Source organism: Corapipo altera, unplaced genomic scaffold, assembly GCF_003945725.1.
Source record: "Corapipo altera isolate COAL_440 unplaced genomic scaffold, ASM394572v1 112, whole genome shotgun sequence".
Taxonomy (NCBI): Eukaryota; Metazoa; Chordata; class Aves; order Passeriformes; family Pipridae; genus Corapipo; species Corapipo altera.
In genome coordinates, this window is record NW_020884899.1 from 4,096,126 (window position 1) to 4,123,558 (window position 27,433).

General features: G+C 45.2%; 1 protein-coding gene across 2 annotated transcripts in view; it reads right to left on the reverse strand.

Moving 5' to 3' along the window:
• Nucleotides 1-25,844, reverse strand: part of ERI3 (ERI1 exoribonuclease family member 3) — a 119,191-nt gene extending 93,347 nt beyond the window's left edge. For both annotated transcript variants that reach the window (XM_027649092.1, XM_027649093.1), the window contains exons 1-4: nucleotides 25,573-25,844; nucleotides 11,630-11,746; nucleotides 6,674-6,733; nucleotides 4,344-4,435 (exon numbers count right to left, since the gene is read on the reverse strand). In XM_027649092.1, coding sequence (XP_027504893.1) covers nucleotides 4,344-4,435; nucleotides 6,674-6,733; nucleotides 11,630-11,746; nucleotides 25,573-25,821 — 518 coding nt within the window. In that variant the 5' untranslated portion in view covers nucleotides 25,822-25,844. The remainder of the gene's footprint in view (nucleotides 1-4,343; nucleotides 4,436-6,673; nucleotides 6,734-11,629; nucleotides 11,747-25,572) is intronic.
• Between the last annotated feature and the right edge of the window lie 1,589 nt (nucleotides 25,845-27,433).

Consider the following 27,433-nt stretch of genomic DNA (forward strand, 5'->3'; position numbering starts at 1 on the left):
CACATTGTGTTTAAGAGCCCACAAACTGGTTCCATACACAGAGAGAGGCAACTGGACATTTCAGGGGAGACAGACCACACTGAAGAGCTTACATTACAAGGGCTCAACCGTGGCAGACACTAAGAACCCTCTTTTCCAACAAGACCATCTCCTGTAGTCAGTGGCTCCCTCGGCCCTTCAGAGGCACATTACTCTCACCACCCAATGCCACATCAACACTGTTTGCTTAATGACTAGTGGCAGTTCCAACCTAGGTGCAGGATGAGGCACTAAAGCAGACTACACCAGGTATCTGAATCCATCCCTGGAGCTGTTAAACTTGGAGGATAGCTCCTTGCAACAGGCTAAAGGAATCCTCCTGCTGAGCATGAAGAGGCCCGAGGACCGTGTGCCTAACAAGGCTGTATCCCCACTCATATTTTAGCTTGGCAGGTCTGGTGCTCCTTTCATCTTTTGCTTCAGGTAGCTCTCTTTAATTAATAACATTTCTGAGTCGACACAGGGAACTTTCCACCCAGAATGAATGGCCCTCTCTCATTAGAACCACGACTTGTCATGATGTATTCAAGAGCAGGAGTGTGATTCATTCCCTTGTCTGGGAACGAGGGGTGTTGCTGGGGGCTGGGGGGAAGAAGAGTCTCTGTAATGAGTGACTGATATTTGCTGAAGTTGATATGCGACTCTGTCGGCTTGAACTGCCTTGTCAGGACAAGCCTTCAAGAAAGGTGATGTTCCTACTCAAGAGGTTTTCCTCATTAAAGAAATTGCATCTTAACAGGAGGGAAGGGGAGGGGTGGCAGGAGAGCTGCTGTCTCCCCACCTCCAGCCTGGTTCACACACACTGAGCACTGAAAGTGGGCTGATCCAAGCACAGCCCGTAGAGGATCAGCGTTCCATTTCGGAGGAATGCTCACACAACCAGCTCTCTCCAGCAGTAACCAATCCCTCCAACAGGGACACTCCTTCTGATGGTCCACCACACCCACAACAAAGCCCTTGGTAGCATGGCCAAGGACTTCAACTCATGCTAAACCTCCATAGGCCCCTCCCAGATGCTTGGTGTCCTGTTCTGGGCACCCAGCTCCTTGTGACTAGTGCTCCCTGCTGTCTGAGGGAAGCCAGACAAACAGCTCTGTGGTCTTCCAAGAAAGCTCCAATGTTCAAGAGCAACCAAGTTTGTAGCCACACAGTGCCTCATTCCTTGAAGATCCCTGAGCCAAGCAGAGGCTTCACTGATCCTGTAGCAGCTGAGTTTCCAATTTGAATCCTGCACTCAGATAGTGCCAGACACCATCAGCAGAGAGCAATAATACCTTGACAGTCACTATTCCTCCAGTGTTTTTCTTTGACATACTCCTGGCTTAGACAGGGCTATTTCCCCATCTTGTGCCCAGATCCACCACTGACTGGCTTGTAGATTCCTCCTCTTTGTTCCAGCCTGTCATGGTTTGACACCCCCAAAAATCCAATTTCCAATTTCCAAGCCCCCCCCTCCCAATTTGCTTCAGTGTGAGAGGGTTTTCAGACATAACACAATTGCTAGCATGGGGAAATTGTATCAAAATTTATTACGAACACAATAAATACTGTAATACATTATATACAACAATTCTAACTATCTCTTCCCCACATCCACCTTGCTCATCCTACTGGGCCTTCCAGTGCCCTGGAACCTACCAGTGGCACCTACTGGCAGCCCTCACAGCAGACAGGGCAGTCCAGAAGACATCACACCTCAGCTCTTCAACAGCACATGCAGACAGGAGTCAAGCTAAATGCCCAGGTCATTGCTGGAACAAGGCTGCATAGTTTACCAGCCGAGCCAAGGACAATGGAGGACAGGAACTTCACACCACTCAAGACACAGGTAAAAGGACTGTAGCTTGCTCTGCAGGCAGCCATGCAAGTAGCTGTCATTCCTAAGGAAGCTGTCATTGCTAAGGAGAGGACCTGCCACAAGTGGTGGCTCCTTAAGCCAGGAAGCACTGCACTCACCTCATTGTCCTGAATTCCTCTGGAACCCAGTCAGGTTTCTACCACACAATGCTTTCACCAACACACTCCTCCAAATGTGGACAAGCAGCCCTGCCTCCCCTCCTGTTGCCCCAGTGCCTTCTGTGCCCAGTGTGTGGTCTCAACACAGTAGCAAAGGGCACTAGCTACACCACAAGTCTTGCAGGGAAACATGGGGTGATTTCCTGGAATACCTCCTAGATGTTCCACATCTCTGAGGCTCTATCTCCCTGTCTGAGCAGCCTTGTTTCAGCTCTCTGCTTTCTCTCTTTAAAAAGAGATGCTCAGTTCTGCTTTGCTAAACCCTATTTGGCAATGTGTCTAAACACACGCAAACTTAATTAGTTCAGGAGGGAGACTCGGCATTTCTGGTGACGGATAAAAGTAAGGGGAAATGAGACAAGTCAGAGCTGGCAGGGAGTCCTCACTCGAGCCTCATCCACTGGCACAGTGCTAATCAGATGTGACGTTACACGCTGCAGCACCCAATCGGCGACGGAGTGGCGTGATGTGCTACTCACCAAGCGGCTGCAGCCAGACTCCTGCTATCCATGTGGCTGGAAACACGAAATTTTCTGCTTTGCCCTGCAGATGCTTCAGGATTGAATTCTGAAGTTAATGGTTTAAAAAAATTTTTTAAAAGGAAGCGGGAGAAATGAACCACTCGCTACAACCTCATGGCCAGAAGTGGAGTCTTCTTTTCCAGCTGACTAGTGAGGGACAATCCATGCGAGAGACCACTGCAAATGGTGAGCTGTGTATCTCTGCTCCAGAACTGCATGTCCTGCTGAGCCAGCTCACCCCACAACCCCTATGGCTCACCAGAAATGGGGCTCATCTATACCTCTGTTTGGCCATGGTAGAGCTCTGAAGGAAAAAAAAAAAGCCACCCAACATATCCAGGTTGCTCACTCCATACAGATGCCAAGTTAGGATGTTACCTGGTAACCTTGTCAGCCCACTGTGAAAGTGATGGAAAGATGGGCCTGAAGCAAAGATAACTGTTTCTTACAACCATCACCAAAAGTGGCAAACTGGGCTCTCAGAACAGCAATACAGGAGTAAAGAACAGAGAAAACAGAATAGACGAGAAACAGAAGCTTAGCACAGCAGCTGTTTGAGTTGGTCTCTAATAGAAGTTTAAACATTATATATAAAGAAAAATAAGCCTCATTCTTCATTTAAGCAGCTAACACAGGAACCTGCAATATATACCAGCTCTGGACACAGCTTGAGCAGAGACCCAGACTTTGACTCAAGAGCTCACGTACCACCCCCTGACTGGAGCATGGCCAATTTCTCATCTCCGCTAGCGCTTGTGCTGAGCTTTGGTCCTCACATCTCATGTCTCACTAATCACACCAAGAAAAGGCAAGGAGCTGCCACTCTACAAAGACCACTCTGCAGGGAAGAACTGGGGCTGATTGCTCCTAGGCTGTGTGCAGTTTATTTAGGCTTCTGACTTGGGGAAGCCAATGTCACAGTGGAACCCAAGTCATACCACTAACGAGTTGTGGCTGTCAGTTTAGCATTGGATGTGTCAAGCCCATGCTTTACTGGTGTGATAACAACAGCAGTCTTTATCCAGCACTGTGGGGAAATTAAAAATGAAGCAAGATTATAGGAATCCAAAGGAATTCAGCACAATATGACACTGATCTGCAAACACTTTACGGATTAAAGTAATGTAATTTTTAGACATTTAACTCTGTTCTTATAATAACATTTTTAGGTTGGTGGTCTAGCAATGTTCCTGACAAAACATGCACATACACCAACACTTGCAGATCCCAGTGCAGGTTCCCACCAGATACAGTCACCCAGTCGGCGAAGATGACCTTAACGATAAGAACACCAATGAATCATGCCAGAGCTGTTTTGTATTCTGTCCCAAAGACTACTCTGTGATTCACATCGAGTTACTGTGCCAAGATGACAGAGAGGAAGCCTTGCATGCGTCAGGTAAGGACCATCACTTGATTTGGGTGTACAAAAACAGCATTCCACGTATGCACCCAGAAATATCCATCCCTTTGGAAACTATACCCGGATAAAAAGGAAAACATCACAAAACTCCAGTCTAAACCCCTCTTGGGATTCTGAAAGGATTCATTCACTACAGAGAATAACCTAAGCAGTGATCTTGCACTATGCCCAGCACCCGTCTTCCGAAACAGCTCTCCAGTGCCAGTTATGCACGGCAAACAACAATTTCCCTAAGAAACGACAATTAGGGACAGTTGCAGGCCTGCAAGGACAAAGACATAGGTGCTACAGGCAAGCATGGAGCAAAAAAGCCCAGAAAAATCTCCCTCCCCTTCCATACTCACATCACTTTCAAATCCCAGTCTCCACAGGTCACAAAAATCGACTTGACGCTGGGATCTAAGAGGCCTTCCTTTGCCATCCACTCGTCAACCCTCTGAAAGTAAGGCAAGAAAAGGGGATGAGTTTTGCGGAGACAGGCCAAGCCACAACAGTTTAACTCAGATAAGCTGCTTGCAATCAAGAAAGAAGAAAATTGTGATCTTATCCACCCTCTCCCTCTCTCTCTTCTCTCTTTGCTTGCCATCGCAACAACAGCACGTTTGGACCTTTGAAGATTTCTGATAGGAGACATCAGGCAACCAGAGCAGAGATGATCTTATCAGACACCGCAGCAGCTCTGCTCATGGAGGGATGGAAGTTGTGCAGCATTAACGGGATGATACAACTGTGCTGTTACCTGGCATTTCTCCTCCACTTCTCCTCTCTCTGTACCAAAAGGGCTCCCAGTGAGCATAACTTATGTCCCCTCCACTGAGGACAAATACACAAGTATCCTGAGATGGCATCCCCCCCCCGCAGCATTTTTCACATACTCTGATTCATACAGCTCTAAGGGGATACAGGAAAGGGGGAAAAATGGAAGGGCTGGGCACACACAGGCACTGTGTGGCAGTAACAAGCAAAGCTACATGTCCCCTTCCTTTCCAGTCTGGATCCCTCTTTCCTCCTTGCAGTTCTGAGATGCTTGTTCAGGGTAGTGTGGATTTAAAGTGAATCCACTATTCCTGATCAACTTTCCATAGCAACAGATGTTCTGGTCCTCTTCAGAAATGGGTCACGTTAATCTGGAGGATGCAATCCACCTGGGGAACTAAAGCAGAAGGAACTAACCTAGACTAAAACCCCTGCATAGACACTTTGTCCAGCTGAAACTAGCAAATGATGTGCCTAAAATCTTGTGGTGGCAGGCAATCAGCTGCTATTATGCAGCCTCACTAGCAGCATTTCCAAAGCTTCAGCAAGAGAAATCCGTCCTCTTTTCCCTCACCTGACACCTTTCACTCCTGAATAAACCAGCATGCCCCAGAAGCTGCCTGACCTGAATCTCATTTCAAGCTAGAAATATGGTGCTGTAGGAACACCTTCTTGGTCCAAATAAAAAAAAAAATTCTAAATAAGTGTTTCCACACTATAAGAAGCTTCCATAGAAACAGGACAAACCATTTTCTGGAATACTCCAGTAGCGATCTACATTCGCCCATCCAGGCAAAGAGGGCTGTCCCTCCTGGGGAAGCAGGCACAGGCGTCCATACACTTATGGACACGCACGGCTGCTACGTGCTCTCTGGAGAGCACAGGGAGAGCTGGGGGTTTGCGTGGATGCAAGATGTCACCTTCGCAGAGCACCGTCTTCGGTCTCGTGTCATTGCCGCAGCCTTTCCTGGCAGGGGTCGATGCTTCTTCCTGTGACCGATTGTACAACAGCCCTCTGAGTAAAGCTCCCCGGGAAAGCAGCATCCAGCCTCTCAGCCACACTTCTGCCTCCCTTGGGCTGACAGGATCTTCCAGCCAGCCTCACACGAGGTTGCCCGAAGTCGGGGACAGCAGCAGTAACCCTTTTACGTTCCCTGATGTGAGCGCCCATGAAGCGCTGTCTCCGTGGAGGATTTTAAAGCCTTTAATTTGATTTCCTCAGATAAGCAATTGTTGCAATTATTCTGATTAGGAACAATTAGGTAACACAGCAGTGGAAATCCTGACAGACACAATGCATCGAACACCAACCTGCAGCCCAAGTGGGCTCTGCTTGAGGAGGTTTCCTTCACTATCTGACTACCAACAAAAGCTATTGATGGAGAAATACTTCCAAGCTAATTAAGCCTTAAATGCTCTAGGAATTCAACATTAGGCAGATAGTATTATTAGGGCTATCTCTGCATTTGCACATCCTCCAGATTAGATTTTAGAGGCATTTTCTTTCTATGCTACATGTATTATTGAGCATTTAAATAGGTAGAAAAATTAATTTAATAAAGTGCTGGGGAAGGGGAAAAGAAACGAAGGCAGAACCTCCAGGAGTAGTGGTCTCGAGCAATGTCTTGGTGCTTTAAAACTGGCTCAAGAAAGAATCGCCTCTTCTCCTATCTACTGGCAGGAGTTTGGATATCTTGTCAGCACCCTTGACATGAACAGCTGGAGATGACAGATCAATGGTTCAATACTCTCAGCAGCGTGTCACCAATGTGACAGCAAATGTTATTCTAATGAAGCTGTAATCATAGTCAAATTACGCGGTTCGATTCTCAGCAAGGGGAGGGTGAAGGGAAAGAGATGAAGAGGGGACGACAGGACCAGAGGTCAGAGTTCGAGAACTAAAGGTTACTCTGCTTACCTCAAGCACTTGCTGGAGGCTTGGCTGGCCATCCACCATGCCTTGAATAATCCCAGTCAGCTGAAACGAGAGACAAACAGAAAGCAGGCATCAGAGCAGCACTCAAAAGATCATTAGAAAGGTCTACTCTCCTGTCCATCTCTCTGCAACCAAAACATGCTCCTGTGACCCACATGGATGCTGCTGAGTAGCCAGTCACAGCAGAGTGACCCTGGCAGATCCCCAGCCACAGGCAAGGGCACAGCTTCATCCCAAATACAGAAATGTAACGGGGCTCCTACCCACACCACAAAACAGCAAACTCTTGGCAGGGCAGGATCCACTTGGGGAGCAGTGTCATGCTTAAGCATGACACCCTTTTAAACGTGCATTTCACCTGTTTTGATGTTGCCTTGATGTACACAGGAAGCAGTAACTACCAAGGTCTCTGGTCATTCCCCTGCTATTGCAGTTACACCAAAATTTCAGTGTTAGATGAACAGAAGAGACGATTGTTGGTAGGTAAGACCCAGAGTGGACCCAGTCATCCCCCCCTGTGCTGGGCAGCCAGCATGTATTTTTTCCCATAGTCCATCACAGCATTCCTCTAAGTACATTTCAAAATTGTACTTGAAACAATGGAATGAAACCCGAAGATAAGCACTTTCTTCCAGAACCCTGTCCACGCTGTTCTTCAGGAGGTTCCTTAGGAACAGATCCTGCTAACACATAGTCCTACTGACTGCTCCTGGACTGCCTGGCTGTTTAAAGCTAAGACACAGACATAAAAAGATGAAGTCTCATGGGCCTCTGCCTGTGTCTGCCCAGGAGGGCTTGAGGCACATGGAAAAGAGATAATTTTTCTGTCTGCCTTCCAAGTGACAAAACTGTCTTTTAACATATTGAATATTGGACGTCAGTAGCTTGCCATCAATGCATCCAAGTAATTAAAAAAATCATTACTAAAACAAGTGCACACTATGGGATTTCACTTCATATGGCACTTTCCTGAAGCTACACACCTCACACATTTTCATAAAATAAGGTCAATGCAGGAGCATGCCCTGATGCTTGCACACTCATCCAGGGCTCCAGAAGCCATAGCACCTACTCGAGAGGTGCTGACAGCCTCACCACCACCCAGGAGTAACTCTTCCATGCAGACCAGCTCAACCTACTCATAAAAATAAGCCCTCTCACAAACCACAGGGTTTGGCTTTATTAAATATGTGGCAACCGAAGGAAGCTAAATGGTTTTTACCTCTCAGTTTCTTTGGCTGCTTGGCTTACAGCATTGAACTCAGAGGATGGAAAAAGAAAAGATATTAAACTCCAATTAAACTGTAATTACACTTAATGAATACCAAATACCTGACTCACTGAATAAGCTGTGAGTAAAAAGATTATTTTCTCATAGTGACTTCCACAGAATGGTAATACATACCTTTTAGGGAAAGTATTTTAAGAATGCAGAGCTTTTCTACGTGGGTTTCTCAAGTTCATCAAGCCATTATGAGGCAGAAAGTACCAACTTATCTGTACAAGAACATACTGCCCAATACACACACACAAGATTTGTGCTGCAGAAATCATACACATGAATACAAAGGGATATGCCTGCTCCATGGGTACATTTCAATACAAGTCAGAGAGTGCTCAAATGGGACCAGATTTATATTCTCTCACCCTTTCTGATCCTTTCTGTTATCAGTCACATCCACCTGTCACACCCAACCTAGTGCATTGGATCTCTGCAGCATTATCTGGTCTTGCAGCTTTGAAGAAGTATAAAAACATAAAACTGCACAATTGTAAAGTTTCACTGGTGATCCCAAGAAGCATACAGTACTTGGGAACACAAACAAGCTATAAGGCATTTATCTTTCTGTATTTTTATTGTCTATTCCTTCAGGGAAAAAAATCAATAAAAATTAATCATAAAAAGAGAGCAAAGTACCATGAAAAAGCCTGTACAAGCACCTTCTGTGTAGAGAGAATCTTTCCTTTAGCTCCCAGCATGAACTTGCTTGGGCAGCAGACAAACCACTTGCATCTTCCAAAAGGGTATGATGAGCTTTATACACCTAATAACAGTTTTTAACAACTTGCAAGCACTTTCCAACTTCTCCGCCTAAACACTCATCATAACACCCAGCCCTCATCATAACCAATCACAACCTGTTGTTTTACAGAAGCAGATCAGGAGAAAGGGAACCAGATGAGGGCTCAGAGTGAGCCAGTACTGGAAGACATGCTCCTGGCCATCTGTGTGGGGAGTTGAAGAAACCTCCTGTAGCCAGGAGGTGCATAGACACACTAAAAGCAAAGGGATGCCTTGAGGGTGACCACAAGTTCTCCACCCTTCCAGGCACCCTTCCCATGCTGTGCTGTCCTCTTCAAGGAGGATGAGGGATGGGAGAAGTACTCCAGACCCAAGGAGTAATGTCAAGCAACTCCAGTAACCCTCCCACACAGAGTCTATCCTAAGCAGTTCTACTGCTTCCCAGGAAAGGCAGCAAGCAGAGGGGAGAGGGGAAATCAGCAGCACGGCAGACAGGCTCCCATGTAATGTTAACAGCACTGCTTTTCCTAGAGAGTTTATCTGGGAAACCATCTATTTCTACTCCAAGACAGTTTGCTGATTACCTAAGCACTTGTCTCTGGTGTACAATCTGATAATCAGGCCTGGTCTTTCTTTGTAGACAAAGAGGCCAATAAATCTCACCCTTTGTAAGTAGAGGTGCCTAGACAAAGCCCTTTACTGGCATTTAGCAAAATGAGTATTTTTCAGAAAACATAAACCAGCAGAAAGTCAATGGCAAGTGCTGGAGCTGTTCAGGCAGCAGCTCCACAGCAGCACGTCCTGGCTGTGTCCTTGGGGTCTCAAGGGAACCTACACCAGTGGCACAGGGCTGACCCCTACATCTGCTCCATGTTTAGTAAGGTCTCAGTACAACCAGTTCACCTGTGGCCTTCAGGGCAGGGCTTCAAATTCAGCCCCAGCTACAGGGCCCAGCGACAAGCCCAGTTACATTCCCAGCATGATCCCACTCCTGGACCTCTCCACAGCCCCTGCAACAGGCCAGTGGACTGCCAAGCTGGGAGGGACAGCAGCCATGCTGGACACTAAGCAGCAAGGGGTGCAGTGGGAAGATGCCCAGGAGCCAGTAACTTCCAGGCTAGAACTAAAACTAGCTCCTTAACTCACACTGTTAATAACAGAGGACTTGCCAAACCTGGCAAGTGGGACCTTTCACACAGGTGGGGGTTCTGCGACCATTTTGCCTGCTGGCATCAGCACTGCCTGTTTTCATCCAGCTCTGGACACGATGCCAGACCACGGTCAGAGGCAGAGTCTGCAGCACACACTGAGCTGGGACAGCCGTGCCCATCCTGGGGACTCCGGCAAACACGTGGCCATCACACACACACACACACACAGAGCTCTGCTTGCTTTAGGGCTCCACACAGGAGACACAACAGGGAGAAGGATGCAATAGAGGGACTTCCAGAAAAAGAAATTTTGGTGGTAGTTAATGAGACAACTTCTCTCTAGAATGTAGAGGACTTGCAAAATGGACATTTTGGGCTCTACTCTTTCAGAAGATGGCGCTGTTTTTAGCCCAGATCAGGTGCAAACTCTGAGATTTATCACATTTCTACAAGCATATGTCCAGCAAGTCTCATGGGGATAAGGACAGCCAAAGTAGTTGTCCAGCCTTCTAGCATTAAGGTTGCAAAACGGTTTGCATTATAACCCTCTGTTCTCACACATTTATAGCTTTCTGAAAGCCCCTCTCCTGGGAGTAACGTTTTCGGTGCTTAGTCTTTTTTTTTTTTTTTTAAGTTGAAATAAAATACCTTCAGATGGTTTTTAGTTACAAGAGAATAAAAATAAGTATTTGTTTTTACAATGTGAAAATATGGAAGGGGCTGGTTGGTCCTGGAGGGGACTCCACCTAAAACAGAGGAGTCATTTTTCATCAGGTTAGTACATGTGGGACAAGCACTCCAAGGGCTTAAACCTGCAGCCAGCGAGGTAGGGGAAAACACACTGTGGTGCTATGATCCTAGACAAGACAGGGACAGAACAAAGAACTTGGATATCCTGATTCCCACATTCGGTACTTTAGTCACCAAGCTGGCCAACACTGAACCAGTGGAGTGGCAGGAAAAAAAGCCCAAAGCAAGAGTAACTTAAAAGTTTGTTTTGATGGTTACAACAAGAAGAAAGAACACACTTGGGAAAACATACAACTTCTTGTGTTGAACAAAAAAAAACGCAAACAAAAAACAACAACAAAACCCAAACCAACCCCTGCCCCCAATTCCTTTGAACCCTCAGGGACCGCACTGCCCACCTTCATTCTGTATCTGTGGAAAGGTGGCCTCGGCTCAAGAGCAGCTGTACTCAGCAGTGAGAGCAACCAAGTAAAAAGAGGCTACTTCTCCAGCAATCATTTCAAGCACCCCACAAGCATGACATCAAAAAGAAAGTCTTAAAAATACAGACATCCTACTGCTCTGAAGGACTCATCAAACCCCAACATGCAGGCCCACAGGAGAGTCATTTAGAGCCTCTGAATACGCAGCCCTACAGCACTTCCTTCCCTCAGACCATGCTCTCTTTGACCTTCCCCAACACAGAGCAGCACAGCAAAATCACAAGAGCTCACAGGGAGGTTACAAGACTTTGAGCATCAGCTTTTATTTTGTGGTCAACCAGTTAGATGTTTGTTAATTGTAAATACAACTATCTCAGTTAGTAGATCACAGTTAGAGTTATCTATGAATCCAAAGTGAGGTCTTTACACGCTACTGCAATAACAAAAAATTATTCCCCTTGTCCTTAACCTAAGGCTGGCATGAGACACTGCACTGCAGCTGAACCGTGAAGAGGTGACCCCAGTCCCTGGTGCAATGGAAACCTGCTTCCCAGGGAGACCCTTGGAGCACCAGGGAGCCTTTGCACTTTACCTCTGTACAGAAGGGCGTAAGCTGGGGATGCACCACAGGCTGAACATACATGTGAAAGGTGGATTCGATCTCCATCGTCCTGCCATTCAGCTTCAGGATAGGGAATTCGATGATTTCCTGAATAGGGCAAAAAGAAAAGCAGCTGTTCATTTAAAATAAACAAAGAATGAAGCTACAAATTATCCCATTTAGCAAAGTGGCTGTAAAAAGAGGGGCCTGATAGTCCCAAACAAAAATAAGCCCAACACAAAGCTTTGCAAAAGTGGGAAGGTGGTGCTGCAGCACAGAGCACATCCAACACCTCAGGTACAGAGCAGGATGGTGCTGATGCTCATCACAGCCAGGATGGCAGCAAGGAGGTCTCTGTGCCCAGCACTGCAGCTGCACACGGCCCTGCCTAAGCTGCACCTGAGGAAGATGGTCTCACACCACCCACACGTGCTACCCATGGAACATGGAGAGGTACCTGCAATGGGCTCAAGTCTGGCAAGGACATCCCAGGGGCTGAGCCCTCCCCAAAGACCAGTCCCATCCTTTCCACCCCACCATCCTTTTGGAGGACACCATCAAACGGACAACAGGGACTACTGCAGGAAGCACCTCCTCCTCTGGAGAGGCTGAGGAGCACTGCCCTCCTCCAACAGACTGAGGAGCTGGAAGCTACCCCCAGATCCATTCCTATGGGATACAGCACAGTAGCAAGCCCTGCTTCATTTTCCTCTTTGTAGCCAATTTATGCTGATAGGGAAATAAAAACGTTCCTTCATCAGAAGAATGTTCAATTATTTGAATAATCAGCAATCAAAAATTTACATGGACCTGTTAATAAAAAGTTTAAACAAATCCAGTTGCGATGGATTTCTCAATTATTAAAAAATATACATGAAATTAAAAAAGCTGCCCACTGAATAAAAGCGATAAAATCCTTTGTGTTCACCCCCCTCCTTCTCCATTCCCTTTCTTCCTTCCAGTTTAATGTAAGAGGAGAAGTGACAATTTGTTTGGTGTCTTTAAAGAATAATTTGTCTATGTTATTTAATAGAGATCCATGGCACCAAGGTTCTGGAGTGCAAATGAGGCTGCTGAGTGATATCCATGCAACAAGCCTCTCAAATCACTTCTGGAGAGAAACAGAGAGAGGGAGAGAGAATAAAAAAAATATTGCTTTTTAATATTCAAAAACAGTTTGCAAAATTTAATCAAAGCAGAGCAAAAGCTAACATTTTTACCACTTTGACATTTTTATTAGCGCTTTCATAAATTTTTAAAACATGAATGGAATTAGTTTAACAACAAAAAAAAAAAACCTGCCTGAAAACATCTGGAAGAGACAAATAAGAAATAATAAAAAATGAAAAAAAAAATCCAACTCCTGTGAGTAAAATTAGCATGTGAAAAATGCAGCCGCTGCAGAGGAACTAACACACTTTTCTGGACCCTGGGTGCAACCCTCATGACCTGGAGGCGGAAATTATCGTGAGGTTATACATGTGAGCTGGTGACATCACCACCCCACTAGGCAGCAGGAGGGCAAGAAGCTGGGTGGGTAAATGGAAATAACAGACAATTTAAATAGCCAGGAGGAACACCCAATTTCCATGGTGGACAGAGCCTGTGGATGCAGGAGAGCAGCTTCCCTGGCGCAACAGGCACACGGCCCAGACCAGGGCACGTGGGGAACATGTGCTGCTGATATGGAAAATTAGGAAAAAAAATTAAAATAAAGTGTTAATAATGTCAAGTGCCCAGGTGCAGACACAGAGCAGTGGAACTGCAGAGGATGCAGGGCTTAACTGTTTCCCCATGGTCATCTGTGTCACACTCCATGTGTGCCACGTGGGCTCAGGCAGAGCAGATGGTTGGGCACATCCTTCCCCACAGCTGTACCACCCCACTGGGAGTCACCAAGTTTCCCCAGGAAAGAGAAGAAACTCGACCCAGGGGCTGGAAGGGGAGGAGAAGACACATGCAAAACACCTGAGCATCACCCAGACTGCCTGTTGTGGTGCAGCCAAACGCACCAGCTTCAGCCACCCAGGAGGACCCATGGAAACACGAGAAAGTAAGAAATGCTGGACACAGCTGATCCTCCCTTCAAAAGGGCTACCACAGACAGGCTCTGAAAGCAGCAAATTTCTGTTCAGGAGGAAAACAGACTGCAAAGTTTGAAGCTAACAGACAGGCTGTCATAACAGAGCCACGCTTAACCCCAGGATAACACTGCGGCATCTTTCAAATCGGGCTGGGGCGTCTCGCTGCCCCTTAGGTCTGCATCCCACCCAGCGGGTGACCATGGAAGAGGGCAAGCCCACGGCAGGGCAAGATGAGCATTCCCCCTTCTGGAGAGAGACACACACCGGCTGGATTTCACAGCAGGGCTGCATTGCAATGCCGGGATAGGTCCTAAGGGACCAGAAACATCCTCAGGGGCCATCAAGTGGCTGGATGCAAAGCGAGACTGAAAGACAGCCCTGCTGCTGATCTGATACACAAAGGCGTTGCTGGCCTTCCAGTACCAAAGGCAAAAAGCACTTCCAGGAGGGTCGGATTAAGACAGACGGAGGAAATAAAAAGCCATACTAAAAAACTGTGGAAAATTTAACAATATCCAGAATTACTGCGGGTCTTTAGGAAGTGCATGGCCAGGAGTAGGGGTGGAACCCCAGAGGCGACTTGAGCGTCTTAGGAGAAAGAGCAGCCACTTTTTTGGGCTTATTTGGTCAGTTTTGGAAGCAAGTGGTAAAGAACCTTTCCCAAAAGGCTGTTTATCTGCACGCTTCCTATAGCGGAGATTTTTCCAGTCTCTGGCAGTGTTTGCTCCACTGGTATCTAAGGCAACAGATACCAGCCCCATGAAATCAGCCCCACTCCTCACTAACGACGTTAGCCAGTCCTGCAATGAAATTTAACCTGTGACACTGCTGTACTTTTCATTTAAACTTTCATTTGGAGAGAAGCAGTGTTTGGAGACCCTGTAGTTTGTCCTGCTAATAAAGACAAGTGTTGGGACCTTTAAAGGTGCCATTCATCTTTTGCCTTTATTAAATTCAATTTTCTTAAGCCCATGATACATCATGAAATTAAGAGTTGACATTCCTGCAGAAACAAAAATATCTATCAAACATAAACAGAAAGGGGGGAGAAAAGAGGCCTCTATTACCAAGAATTTATGGCTTAAAGTTGATCTGTTTCCACTTTTTTTCTCTCTCTTTTTTTTTTTTTTACAAGCATATGGTTTGTTTTAGATATCCGAAATGTTATTACAGATCTAGAATTTCATTAGTAATTATTATGAAATGGTGAGCACTTAGACACTCACACACACAACCCCCCAGCAGACTGTGACGCAGGAAGGCAGCCGGGTGCTCTCTCACGTTTCACAGCAGCCCAGTGAGCTCAACATGCTCAGCTCCATCTCCACCACTCAAGGACCTTCACTGCTTCCTCCCAGAAGGGAAAGGTGGAAGAAAAGAGGCACGAGGGAGTTAAGAGGAGAGCTTCACTGACACTTCCTTCCTTTTACCTGAACCTGATCATCCATAAGTGTTACCTTGAGATCCTCACCCAGCTCCACTCCAACACTGAGTACACATCCTAACTTTGGCAGTGTTTTGTGCCAGCAGCATTTGGGGTTTCTAAGTCTTCCCCCTGACCCACCCCCAGCTTACAGCACAACCAGAAGTTATGGATGTGCTAAAATAACGCTGAGGGTGTCCAGAGGTTGCAAATAGCCGCAAGCTACCAGAAGAACAAATGTACTCATTTGAATTTTGCGAGCACTGCAATTAGGTATTTTATTTAGCACTGCAAAGTAACTTGAAAGGAAATCCAGGATTCAAACCACCACCAATAAATAAGCGGCTTTTTATTTTCCTTTCATTGTCATGAAAAGTTGAACATGTTTTCTATTGAGAAATTCTGCACGAGGCTCCCAATTACAGGCATTTGCATTTATATTGTTGGAACACAGAGCTTCTAAAATCAATATTAACACGCTTAAAGAAAAAGGCATCGGCACCCTGTCCCTCCCCTCAGCTGCGCCCCCAAACACAGTAACAATAGGAACCTACAGAGCCAGAGGCTTATACATATCCATTACCAGGTCCACTCTCTTTACAACAATCTTGCATTTACGATTTCATGGTCCTTCAAGCAAATCTATGCGACAGCTTCCTTCAGACTTCTTGCCTTTTCTAAAATCAAAAACAAAAACAAGGGTTCCAGGTGAAAGCCTCTCGTGCAACCTGGCCAGTGGGCTGAGCAGCAGCAGGAGGCTGCAGGGTAACTGTGGAATGGCTAGGGACTTTCCTTTAAGAGGGATTTGAAAAATTCATAAGGGCATGTGAAAGCACTGCTATAAACCCAACCTTTCCTTACCCACTCGTCCTAAATGAAACTCCCCTCCCTTTAACACCAGAGCAGGGATGCACCAATTCAGCCTTCTTGATCTTCTTGCTAATAAAAGAAATGAAGAAGAACAAAACTATACTTGCTAAACAATTTCCTGTCAGAGAAGAAAGCACCTGAAATTACACTAATTCCCACAGAGGAATCTTTTTGCTTATCCTTTTGGATCTGGATAGCACTCACATCATTAGACAGGAAGAATAAGGTGCCCAGCAAGAGCTTCCCAGCTCTCAAAACCTTTTAATACAGAAGCCTATGTATAAAGTGGCCAGGCCACTCTTCAGGACACTGAGTTACATATTTGAGGAAGGCCATATGGCCTATTCAGTGCAAAAACTACGAGAGAATAATTTATCCCTCACTCTAACCCCCATGTGAAGAAGTTTAATAAACACAGGAATAAAAGATGCCCATAAAAATCAGAGCTGACTGTTCAAAATGCAATAAAAACAAGCAGAGGCTGTTGAGAGAAACGGATTTTGTCTGATAAGGAAAAGCATAAAACTTCTTACTGAAAGAACCCTTTACACCTTCAGAAAAAGGTAAGGGCAGAAGAGGCAAGGGAGTGTCTGTGGAGGGGCAGAGCCTTAGCACCAGCTCATTTTGTTCAGGGATGCTTCCCCCCACCAAAGAAAAAGTCATTTTATGCACAAGGAGCTTATTTCTTAAACAAACACTCGTGTTTTTGATTTACACCACGGGCTGCTCCTAAATAATTTATGGCGGGTTAAATTTATTGCATAGCCCTGGCCGGCTGCAAATTCGAATTGCCAAATAATTAGATTTTAGGGCAATGCTTATAAATTATCCGCCGATTTGTCCGGACTTGTTTGTCAGTTGCTTTGTGCTTCGGGTCATCTTTGGCATTTCGCTGTTTGTGTTTTAATTGCTGATTTACACTTTGACAGATGAGAGTTGATGCCTCCAAGATCGGGGAGGGGGCGGGGGGTTGAAGAGCAGGAAGAATCAGAGCTTTTAAAGCCTTGTGATTTTCCTTTTTTTCCAAGGCAATTAAAATCGAAAGGGGACACAGTAAGGACAGCGCTGGCCTAACAGATCTGCCTCCCCAGTTTCCATCCTCTGCCTTAATTATTATTTTAACTAAAGCCGTTTCCAAGTGAGCAGCCTTGCACTGGCCCTCAGGGGCAGTAACCAAGATGACCTCATAGGTCTTTTCCCCACTTCAAAATTTTTATTAAACTAACCAAAACAAGTACCATAAAGGCAACACCTCCGCAGTGGGGGACAGCAGGACTTCTGCTGAATCAGGGCTCTGCTGGCTTTCCAAAGGATGCTTGTCTGCACAGGCAGCGCAGAGCCTTTCAGCACTTTGGTCTTGGGGAAGTTACTCTCTGTACTGATTAATCCTGTCAAAAGGTCTTTGGGGAAGCAGCTGACCTCCAAATTTCCTTTTCCATCACTGCTTAGCTTAAAATGCGCATATGCACACATCTAATAATTTAATACATTTAAACAACTATTATCTCTCAGAAAAGTGTGAAGGGAAATACAAAACACAAGCCAAAAAACTAAACACAGCGGAACTGGCAGGAATATGGAAAATATGGCAGATCTTATCACAAAACACTGGGATAAGGTGATGTGAAGAAATATTCTGCTGCCTGAACATTGAATATCCAATGTTTCTTCCTCCCTCTGCTCCCAGGTGAACCTCACTGCCTATCCCCAACACTCAGGCACTGAAGCCCAAAGGCTGGATTTCCTCAGAGATAAAATCTGAGCAGCATTTTGGGCTCTGCATTGGCATCAAACGTGGCTCTTATTTCCTAGTGCTTTCTTACTACTTTAAGGGTGAGGGACCATTTCTCTTTCTTTAATAGAAGCTGAAATCCCCATCTAATCACATGCCTCCAGGAGCCTCAGCTTTAAAAGAGACATCTAGTCCATGCACCTGCCCGAGGGCAGCATCATCACCCCCTAAATAATTTCTGACTTTGTCTAGGCTGTTTTTACCGACTCCAATAAGAGAGACTCACACACTCCCCAGGCACTCTATCCTCCTGTTTCATTAGTCTTATCATTGGAAAGTTTTTCCTAATGTCTAATCCAAATTTCCCTTGCTGTTGTTTAAATTCCTGACTGCTCTTCCTACCCACAGCAGACACAGGCCAGAACATTGTCTTTCTCATTTTTGCGACAGAAGACCTCATTTTACATACCCTCTTGTCACTGCACTAAACACAACCCCAATGCCATGCAGCCTGCACTCACAGTTATGTTTTGCAGACCCCTGGTCACACTCACTGATTCTCTTCACCTTCTCAAAATAGTAACTTTTTTTTTCTTTTAGAGCGTGGAACACCAAGTGAAGCGCTTCCTCAGCTGAGTTCCCTCCTTACAGGGCCAAGAAAAGGAGGATCCACATGTTTCACAAATGACATTTTCCCCCTAAATTTACCCCTGTGGTACCTGGGACTTATTTCATGCCTGCCATTATACCTGAAATCTTGACAGTTGGCTCACAACCCTTGTCCTGCCATCCTGAACAAAATTTTCGGTAATCATTTCCTCCCAGGCTGGTTCCTGCCTCTCACCACCAGGCATCATCTCTCCCTGTCAAAACCCACTAAGCTATTTTGATCTTTCCAGCAGGACCCAGACATCAAGAATAAGGCAGAACCTCCTTCCTCTTTTCACACCTGGAATGAGAAATATAGACCAACAGACATCAACACTTCAACTTGTTCCTTCAAGCACTATTGACATATATTTAACGACCCAGAACATGTCTACTGACACAGCCAACAACAATTTAAGCTTGACAGTTTGGGGGAAGTTTAGTACTCAAACCAGGTTAAAAACAGCACACACACATTTCCAAGTGCTACCTTTCCATTACAAGATGACAACTATGCTATATCCTTTTTCATATCTGCTCCTTTCTACCGCCTGTGGAGTCCCTGTTGCAGAATTATCAAATCACTTCAAGACCCAACCTCTTCACCTGATATTGAGCAGCACAAATGATCAATGTTCCCAGCAACACTAAAACATCTGGGATAGGTAGAAAGGGCATGCTAGTGCATGTAAATGAACACCCAGGGTTTTACAGACATCACAGCTAGCTGCTGGTGGCAGCGCATTTCTGCCTGACAGAGAGGAACTAAATAACGTAACCAAGAGTTATTTTGCCAGCTAACAAGTGCACAGACCAACAAAGACAACACAGGGATGGTTGCACAGTAAGCTTGGCACAAAGGGGAAAAAGCCCACAAGATTTAGTCATGTCTTGTGCCTTTCTCACCAAGAGAGCTGAGCTGCACTGCTTCTTTATCAGGAAGGTTTTGTTCAAAGCTAAGACAAGACAACTTCAACGCAGCAAAGACCATTCCCCAGGTCCCACAGCAGCCTGAAAAGCAACATCCCTATGTACCAGTACATAGATGCCACATTATGGAACACTGCCTAGTTTTAAAATATCATGCTGGGAGGGATGCAAAATACTCCCTGTGCCTCAGAGGCTGTGAAACAGCAGCAGGCACCCACTGATCATCGACGACAGCACAGGGCCATGCACATATCAGGACTGGCACAGCAAACTACAAACCTGTGGCACCCGTCCCCTTCACTTGAGAAATGCTCCTGGTGTGAGCATTTCCAGCAGCACACGCTGCCCTCAGCAGCAGCTTTACAGAGAGATGAACAAACCTTTAAGCACGATCCAGCGGACTCGCACATTCCTGAGCAAGCCTGGATCTTTTCTTTTCAAGGGTGACTGCCGCTCAACTACTTTCTGCTGTAACAACAAGTCTACTTAACTTTGCAACTTGTCACCTAAACGATGTGTAATGTTTGCACAGCTAAGGATACAGTGTTCAGACAGCACAGGTGGGGAACTGCACGCTGGGATGCATAACTGATGTGGGGTCTCCACATGCTGCGAGGGAAAGGGCAACATGACTGATTGCTTTAAAGTAGTCATCTCATCAGCCTGTCAATAACCAGCCAAAAGCTGAGCAGGTTGGGTCAGGTTAGGACTGCAGCAATTGGCCACCCGAGTGCCTTGGTGTTTTAGTCTTGTTGCTATAATAATGCCAGGTTTATATCTTTAAATAACACATTGCTTTGAATTTCTTTTCATACATCAGATGTCTTGCCTGGTGGTCTCGTGGCTGCGCTCTCCAGGTGATTTGGGTTCAGTAACTGTTCATGTTCCCTAGCTCATCGGGTTTTATACAAATACAGCTAATTCTGTTGCCTGAAGTCATAACCCGCCCTGTCAGATTCACACGGGTCACAGCAAGGTTGTCCCCACTTACTGGGAGAATGAGGGAGGTCTCCAAGGCAAAGTGAATGCAGGTCTGAGACACCAGGTGCGGTGTAACCCTCAAAAACTACAAGGCCTCAAAAAGGTTTTTCAAAAACTTAATGCAAACAGAAATATCCATCTGGAAAGGCTTTTATATGAACTATTTCCTGCCACTCTAGGAACTTATAACATTCTGATGTAAGAAGAGTGGCATAACAACAGCCATAACTGGCAAAGAGAAGATAAAATACATATACATATTTACTTTAAGTAAAAAGAAAAAAATACTTTTAAGTCACTGTGTTACATATGCATTTTAATGGCATTTCACTAGAAACAGCATTGTAAGAACCTGAATTAAGAACTAGGTAATTAAAACTACACTCAAGCCTAAGCTGCATGAATATAGGTAATTGCAGATTAATATTCCACTGTAATACTTATGGCTGAGTTAAAGTTGCCATGGGAAACAAGCCTGAATTTCTTCACTTTTCAGCAACTCATGATCACCTTCAATAAAGGTTTTGGCAGGTGATTTCTAGTGCATTGAGCTTAACAGCCACACAAAAATGGTATGAGAAGAAAGCTGCTATGTGGGGACATCCAGATAGCACAGACAAGCACATGTCCTTTATCTGCCTCTGAGTAGGATTGTGACCACATCTGTTACTGTGTGAGACACCTTCTGCATTCCCATCCCAGCCTTCAGCTAGGATTGACTTGATGCAGGTTCCGCAGAGAACCACGTGGAAGGCATACAGAAGGTACCTTGCAGCCTGCTTCCCAGCAGACCAGCAGTCCCTCCATCACCTCCTCCTGCAGCAAGTTTGTGATTTCAGGGACATATTCCTCCTACAAAGTAGCCTCAGATACGGCTCCCAAGGCAGCTTCCCTATCATCTATCTATTCACCCCGCACAGAGAGCTCAGCAGGGACTGCACATCTGTTGCTATGGCCTCAATTTGGTGGAAATCAACATCCATTCCCATTACAAGGTCAGTCTTTAAATCACAGTATCCCAGGAACAGAGACACAGGATTCAGTTGTCCCTGCCATGGGAACAAGACCACAGGTAGAGCAGCACAGGCAGCGATCGTCGCAGCCACTCCAGCTGTGGGCTGGAACTGCCCGTGACTGTGGGCTGGAACTGCAGGATGGATGTTCAGGGGAAAACCCCTGCAATGCTCAAGGAAACACAGACCGAACATGCTTTAACCTTCTCCTGCATTTGTACTTAATATTATCTTACAGAAACACTGGCTTCCATTCGTTAATACACTTTTGCCAGTCATGAAATGTACTCTGATCATCCAGATTTGTTTGTACACTTAAAAGTAACTTAGTAACTGAACATATGCTTAGTCACAGTCTCAGTGTTTACAGGTTTATGTTGAAATGGTGAGTGATGTTTTGTATTTATTAGTATGTCCAGTTTCATCAGACAGCAATTATAATTACAAATTCTCCCAAAACAATGATCAAAATGCAAGCTGAACAAATTTGAAATATGTAGGATAAACTAAAGAAAAATATCAAGATACTTTTGTATTTAAAATGCACTATTTAAGAGAACACAGAAAGTACTGTCTGTAAACAATTTGTTCTTCTGCCTCTGGTCACAACCTTCTTTGGCAATGAGAAGATCTGAACACTTCATACTTTCCTTTTACAGAGAGTTTGAAAGGCGAATTTCTGATTCCCAACTGATTATCAAATTTGAGTCAATCTGAGACACTGAACATAAGCACCTGAAAAAACTGACATGAGAAAAAGCAACTTCATCATTATCAAAAGCTCATTTAGCAGCTTAGCAACTCCTGGATCCAGCTCCTTCTGCAGGGTCAGGGGTCTGATGATCTTTTACACTTCCAGGCAGCAGACATACGAAGCTTGGATTTTATTTGATTTTCATTTAAGTGGCTTTAATAGATTATAGTAGAGATTAACATCCTATATAGAAGGCTAATTTCAAAATCATCTTTGAACAGATCTGATTTCTACCTTCAGACTTTTTATATTAAAAAAAAACAACATTGCTTTTCATCCACTCTGCTGAAGTTGAAGGCAAGGTACTTGGCTTGCTGACTGAAAGAGGCACACCCTCTTACTGCATTAATAAAACAAGGTTACAGGCAGCCATGGATCTGAGCCTGTGGAGCTGCTTAATACAGTCACTGAAAGCACTGACCACCATAAACACTGATGTATACAAGGACAAAGGGACAAAAGAGCAAGGCACTCACTTATTAATGCATCTTCTCATGAAGCTAAAGCATCATACACACCCAGCTCTACGGGCTGACAGTGTATAAAAGCAGAGGGTACTTATAAACTCTTAGCAGACAGTAAAGGAGAAAACTCAGAGCTTAAAAATGAAGCACACCAGCACCACCATGGTTCAGGGTCCACTGACCTCCGCACAATGACAGCTCCCACCTGACCCCATTGGGCTCTGGATCACATTCCAAAGGCACAAGGTAAGCTTTAAAGACATGCAAGGGGCCAGCCATAAACATCTCTTACCACCAACCTCTAATGACCTCTGGCTGGCTAAAACACTACATGACACAAGACTGTACAGTTAGTCCCCCCTCCCCACTTCTTTTCTCTCTGGTGTGGTCCAATTATTCATAAATACATACCAAAAGCCAACACAGCCAAGTGGTTTCTGTGTGTATAAACCTGCACTTTGATCTAGGAGTGTATCTGCTGAAAGCTGTCACAAGTCAGGGCTGCAAGGATGCTCCTGTTCCTTTGTGGGTGTAGGGTAGGGAACATGAAGGACCCTCAATGCCTGACCCAGGAGTGGTGAAGCAGAGGGCAGTGGCCACAAGGCACTCTGCCAGCGGTCCCAGCCACTGGAGCCACAATGCAGACAGCTTCCCAGGGGAATACCACCATCCTTGACCCTCCTTGATCCCCATTACAGAGGCCATACCACGAGACCTCAGAGAGATCGGGCAGTGTGAAAGGGAATGGAAATGAAGGCGTCCTCAGGGCTCACCACTGAGCATGAAGGACTTCCCCAGGGATAAAGCCAGTGAGGCTGCCAGTTGCAGAAGAGCATGAGTAAATACAGCAGGAGGGGGAGCAGATCTGGCAGTCACACATCTTAGTGTAGATAAAAAGATAGCTCTTTCAGTAGTTTCTTGTAAGAAGCCAGAATATTTAGAAGAGCAGTTAGTGAAAAATGTGAAGTGTGCTGCATGGTGGCAAGTGCACTCTGCAAGACTTTTAGGCTGAGCTGGCTAAATTTACAGCTATGCCTACCCACTTAAAGTAACCTGAATCACAGCTTAGCTTAACTCTGTACATGCAGCTTCCTCATCAAATTCCAATGCATTTGAATTTCATTGTATCTAGACTTCTATTTTGCAGGTATTAAAACAAAAGCGGAAAAATTAGCAGGATCACAGTGAAGATCAGCACCTCACCATTCCTAGCTCTCAGGTCTGTCCTCAGACAAAACCTCCAAAACCTGTCTGCCACTATGCCAGTGAAAGACCTTGCCAATAGAACCTTGCAGAAAACATCACTGAAATACATGGTACAGTTTGCTCACCATGACATACAGCCTACCAGTGAAGAGGGCAAAAGCCATGATGGTCAGCAAAGAGGTAAGAGGTAGATAGGGGCATCAACTAATGTCTCATTTTATAAACTTACCCAACTGGCAGGCACCTTCAGCCTTTCCAGCTACACTGAGCCCCATGCAGCAAAAGTAATTTCTTTATTTGTCAAACTAATTTGCTGGTGAGGCTGTGAGGGACTGACAGCCCTTTCCACACATTATATGATGCAGACAGGCACTGAAGAGCAGACTGGAAAAAAAAACCACTGAAGAACATCTCCACCTTAAAGGTGCTATCTCACCAACAAAATATATAGCAGATCTGCATTGGCCCAGACCATTACTTTCCCTGGCAAGGACTTGGGGACAAAGCTCCTTAAAACAGTAGTAATCATATTCCACTCATGCTCCTTTTTACTGCCAGCTGTAAACTAGCTCCACATGCATCATGGTTTTGCATCAAAATGTGCACAGACCAAACCCATATCCAAAGGGACAAGGTAGATCCAATTTACAGCTTTGACAGGTCTGTGCACCCGAGGCGGAGCATGCAGGAAATAGCCTGACATCTCACTTGGAGAGCAGTTAAGACCCTGCTACCAGAACTGGATGCAGAGGCACAACAGCCTCCCACAAAGAGCCAGCAAAAGAGCAGGGAATTTGATGTCCATTTTTTGAGAAACATAAGAGGCAGGCGGCACTCATCAAGGCTCTACTGGGAAAGAGAGGAGTCAACTTCAATCCCAACTTGCAGCATCCCTTAGCTAGGACAAGCCCAAGGGAAACCACAGCTGCAGTGGGAAATGAATACACTGCATCCAGTCACTTCAGTAATGAGACACCACACTGAAAACTGCTTAAAGCCTTTCATAGTTAAAACAAAGCAAAAGGAACTTATTCTAACCCACTGCAATAAATGCAGGACAATTGCTTGGCAGGGGAGGGTGAGTTCAATTTAGACTCAGAAATTCTGTTTGTTCACTACCAACCCAATATTAGGGTTTTTTTCTACTTAGTACAGTTTTCCAATTTAAATGGAAAACCTAGGCTCATCCTGCTGACAACTGAAAATATATTTACTAATATGGTCTACACTACTGTGGAAGAACTGCCTGCAGAAAAACCTCTGTACTCCATCTGGATCTCTGTATGTCTCAAGTGGTAGAGCACTGGAAGCTCTCTCTGAAGGAGAGATCACACTCCTGTCTCATCACACTCCAGAGTTAACACCCAGGCAAGATATCTGATCTCACTGAAATTATCTACAAATAGCATTATGTTGCACATATTCCTATAATTCAAAATATTCTCTTCCTAAAGCTGTTCACTACTAACAGCCAGTTTCCTTGCAGAATCAAACAAGGCTGCCATCTTCTAATGCAAGTTCCCAGCCAGAAATTTTTAGACCCTCCCCAATTAAGATGGATGACAATTATACATGACCTAAAGATGTTTTTGATAACACATGAATTGTGACTTCCTTGATGGAAATCGGCCTCCTTCATTCATTCCCACCAAACAGTCCTGGTATTGCTCCTGAGACAACAGGTGACTGGCAAGAGTCCTGGAGAACCAGCAACAGAAGGTGGGACAAACCAGAAAAAATGAGTGAGCCAGCACTCTGCTTTTTCCTTTTACCTCTCAGAACATCAGTAGGAACTTGCTAGGGGATAATTAACAGGATTGACTATTTACCTGAGGATGAATCTGTGGTTTATCACACGTAGCCTCAAAATCCAGCACTAAGAAGTAGTGATATCTCTGTGGAGGGAAGGATGACATTGCTGCCATGGAAGCTCCAAAGCCGTGGGACGCCAGTTTCCTGCTTACGACGGAGCTGTACCCTTTGAGAACACCAGCCAGGAGGGGGGACACAGCTTGTCTTGCCCTTGAAAGTAAGTTTTGGGAAAACTTTGCTGCTCCAGTATGGAGGAATGCTATCATTGAACATCCAGAGGCATCTGAAACTGAAGAGAGACTCACGTTACTCATGTACACATACATCTCATCTCTCCTAGTATCTGCTCACTGTCCTCCTCTGACAGGGATTTCCTCTGTGCTTCCCAGTGGAGGTTCCAGCATTGCAAACCTGAAATAACACAGTAACCTGCTCTAAGCACAACAGATGACATTTGGACTGAGCTTAAGGTGTCCAGAATCACAGGCAACTGAAAATTAACTTCTGCAAATGGCTCTAAATTAAGAACTATGAGACACACAACAGTCATGGCTCCAGGAACCAGATCACACCCCGCTACTGAACCTTGTCACAGCAGAACACAGCAAAAAACAATTAAACCACAGAAAATCTAATCTAAGTCCCATTGAAATTACTGAGGAGGCCTTTCATCTTTTCATATACAATGCGGTGTCTGATACATGGTAAGAATTAAATACAGCAATACACATATCAACACTACAACCCATCCAAACAGCTTGGTCCTGAAACACCTGTCAGCTGCACCAAAACATCCCACTTCCATTACAAATCCACGTGTCTGGTAGCTGGAAGGCTCTTACCCAGGGGAAGTTCTGATTTGCTCTGTGTATGAGGTTTCTCAGAGATGTGAATTTAGTTCTGCACTCCATCTCTTCCTTCAGATATTTCTCAGAGGAAAATATCAGGTCAACTAACCACATCCAGGGACTGCAAAAACTGTAAAATGCAAGCATGACTCTACAGGTTACAGTCTCCCTCTCAGAAAAACACCTCACTCAGCCATCACCTTTTGACATTTCTATTTAAATGCTATTTAATAAATTACATTATCTATACGAGGCTACCTGGAATTCCCCTTCTACTCTTTTTCTTTTAAAACTTTGCAGGAAAAACTTGCCAGGACTGTCACTATCCAAGGCAGGTCAGACTCAGGGCTATTAATAGATCTCTGGGGAGGAAGTTCAAGCCCAACCCATGGTGTTACATAGATGGGTACAGTGACTGACAGCGAAACAAGCTAATTGCAACAACTCAGTCCTCTTGAACAAGGATATGTTGTGTATGCATATATGTATGTGTGTGTGTATATATATTCACACACATCTCACCACACAGATATTTAAATTTATCCCTGCAGTTGGTCCCACTGCTCGTGGCTCTGGGAATAACTCCATGGCACCACGTGCCACCCACATGCCCTTTTTCTGAGCCTGGCCTCCCCACACCTGTGCTGGCTTTTTGCTCTGCCGTGAAGGGCTGCAAGTGCCCACCACAGGGCACGGAGACAAAACAGGCACAGCAAAAAGGGGACTCACCGCTCGTGAACAAAGTCACTGTTTGCACAAAAGACAGCATTTGCTCTCTCCCATCCGTTAGTCCGTCAGGTAAATAATGCACGTGCCAAAACACACACTTAATGAGGTAAATAATATGCCTTGAATAACAGCTAAATCTGTATTTACCTGCGAGACCACAGAAACTCAGAAGGACCAGATTAGGAGATAATTGCAGCTAAGCAGGTTGTGTGCTTCGAGTAAACACGCATTTGGTAACCTTCCCTTTCCAAGGTTTTGAGCGAAAGGCAAAAATCAAAGGAGCTGAGATGTTTAAGACCAA